This window comes from Octopus bimaculoides, chromosome 24 (assembly GCF_001194135.2).
Source record: "Octopus bimaculoides isolate UCB-OBI-ISO-001 chromosome 24, ASM119413v2, whole genome shotgun sequence".
NCBI lineage: Eukaryota > Metazoa > Mollusca > Cephalopoda > Octopoda > Octopodidae > Octopus > Octopus bimaculoides.
In genome coordinates this window covers 12,596,686-12,599,158 of record NC_069004.1, presented here as the reverse complement: position 1 = coordinate 12,599,158, position 2,473 = coordinate 12,596,686, and the positions used below count along the sequence as shown (strand labels likewise).

The 2,473-nt window shown below is 38.2% G+C and overlaps 2 protein-coding genes across 2 annotated transcripts in view; one reads left to right on the top strand and one right to left on the bottom strand.

Moving 5' to 3' along the window:
• The window catches only part of LOC106875565 (fibrillin-1), a 48,831-nt gene that overhangs the window by 5,478 nt on the left and 40,880 nt on the right, over nucleotides 1–2,473 (bottom strand). Inside the window, exons 7-9 of the mRNA XM_014923772.2 lie at nucleotides 2,293–2,412; nucleotides 1,155–1,280; nucleotides 623–739 (exon numbers count right to left, since the gene is read on the bottom strand). Of these exons, the coding sequence (XP_014779258.1) occupies nucleotides 623–692 (70 nt within the window). The 5' untranslated portion in view covers nucleotides 693–739; nucleotides 1,155–1,280; nucleotides 2,293–2,412. The remainder of the gene's footprint in view (nucleotides 1–622; nucleotides 740–1,154; nucleotides 1,281–2,292; nucleotides 2,413–2,473) is intronic.
• Nucleotides 1–2,473, top strand: part of LOC106882434 (MAP kinase-activated protein kinase 2) — a 137,901-nt gene that overhangs the window by 109,809 nt on the left and 25,619 nt on the right. The gene's annotated exons all lie outside the window — the stretch shown is intronic.

Below are 2,473 nucleotides of genomic sequence, written 5' to 3'. Positions count from 1 at the left end.
ACTCAGAGCGTAAAAAAAACAGATGAAATACCACTAAGCATTTTGCTTGGTGCTCTAAAAATTCTGCCAGCTAGCCATCTTGACAGTTAAGGTAATAATCCTTTTTACTATAGGCACAAGGCCTGAAATTTGGGGGAGTGGTGGGGTTAGTTGATTACATTGACCCCTGTACTCAACTGGTACTTATTTTATTAACTCAAAAAGGATGAAAGGCAAAGTTGACCTCGGCGGAATTTGAACTCAGAACGTAAAGACAGATTAAACACCATTAAGCATTTCGCCCGTGCTAAGAATTCTGCCAGCTCACCGGCTTGTGACCCAACTGACAATGAGCTATGTCTCATGCAGCCCACTTCTTGAAAAATATTAGCCATAACTGGTTTAGATAAACAGGAGTACAATATAGGTCTAGATAATACTGCCATTGTGTAGGTTTTGTTAAAATGGTGTAGAATATTTACACAAGAAACACTTAGAATATTGTGGTATGGTGTTTAGTTAGTAAACACACAGAATTGTAATGTGGGTCACTGTTTAGAGGTGTATATAAGCCAGTTTAAAACAAAGGTAAATCATAATAGATTCCTTTTGTAGCTAAATTACAAGAGAACAAGGTACATACCAACACAGCTCTTCCAATAATAATGTTCACTATAACCTGGTGGACATTCACAGTGGTAACTTCCTGGCATGTTTTCACAGTTTTCATCACAGAAACCATGTTCACACTCATCCAAATCTGGAATAATAATAATAATAATAATAATAATAATAATAATAATAATAATAATAATGTTTATAAGATTGAAGTTACTCCTCCAGAAAGTATGGAAGCAAAGAAAAGAAGAGTGACATTGTTATCAAGTGAACGATATTTTGACATTGACATTTCGTGTGTCTTCCACAGGTAATTACAACACTCCCCACCTGGATGGGACTCCAGTTCATTACAGGGGTTAACTTCCCAACTATTGTTGGAACTCAGACTGGAACAACATGAAATGAAGAGTTATGCTCAAAACACAATGCACTGCCTGGTCTAGGAATTGAAACTATGATCTTACAATCATGAGTGCAACACCCTAACCACTTGGCCACGCACTTTCATATTCTTGGTTCTTAATACAAAATGATTTACACCAGTTACTACTTACCAACACACTTGGTACCAGTTTTGTCAAGAACATAACCTCGAGGACACTGGCATGTGAAGCTGCCTTCTGTATTTTTGCATACTCCTCGGATGCAAAGATGTTTGTCTTCCAGACACTCATTGATATCTGTAACAAGTAATTAAAATTACATAAACATAGATAAATAGAATAAATAAGAAACAGAATCAGTTTAGGTATCGCAGGGCCATATTTGTGAGTGATGGGGAGGCAGGAGGCTTAACCCTTTCGTTACCAACCCGGCTGAAACCGGCTCTGGCTCAGTACAAATGTCTTGTTTCCATAAGTTTTGAATTAAAACCTTCTACCAAACCTTAGTCACAATTTATGTTCCTAACACTAGCTGAATGATAACTAAGTTATTTTAATAAATTCTTTGTTATATTTAAAGGAATTTTTAAAATCCTGGCACTTATTCTATCAGTCTTCATCAGTCTTAATTACTAAGTTATAGGGATGTAAACACAAAAACACTGGTTATCAGGTGGTGGGGGACAAACACAGACATGAAGACACACACACACACACACACACACATGACAGGCTTCTTTCAGTTTCCCTCTACCAGATTCATTCAAAAAGCTTTGGTCAGCCTAGGGCTATATTAAACTGGCACTCCGTCAGTTACAATGGTGAGTGTGCCAATTGATCCAATCAATGGAACAACCTGCTTGTGAAATTAATGTGCAAGTGGCTGAGTACTCCACAGACAGGTGTACCCTTAACAAAGTTCTCAAGGAGATTCAATACAACACAGAATGTGATAAGGAATAATTTTGCCGGCTGAGTGGACTGGAGTAACATGAAATAAAGTGTCTTGCTTAAAGATTCAATGTGCTGCCAGGAATTGAACTCACGACTTTGCAGTTGTGAGTCGAATACCTTAATCACTAAGCCACACATGGGGCTACATTAGAGGCCACTTGACCAAAGTGCTATGCGGTGGAACTGGACATGGAACCATGGAACTGGGAGACAACAACAACAAAAGCAGCAACAGCAGCAGCAACAACAACAACAACGACAACAACAACAGCAGCAGCAGCAGCAATAATAATTCACTGCTGTAAGGAAATTCAAAAAGTTGAACAATTTCAGAAATGTTCTCATTGTTTCTTACCTACACAATCACCATTTGGTCCTTCTTTTAATCCCTTCGGACAACCACATTTGTAGCTGCTGATTGTATTAATACAGCCATATGGACAGTTATGTTGTCCAGACGCACATTCATCAATGTCTGCCAACAGAAAAGAGGAGGAGGAGGAGAAGAAAACATCATTGAAGTGGTTTTGTTGTTA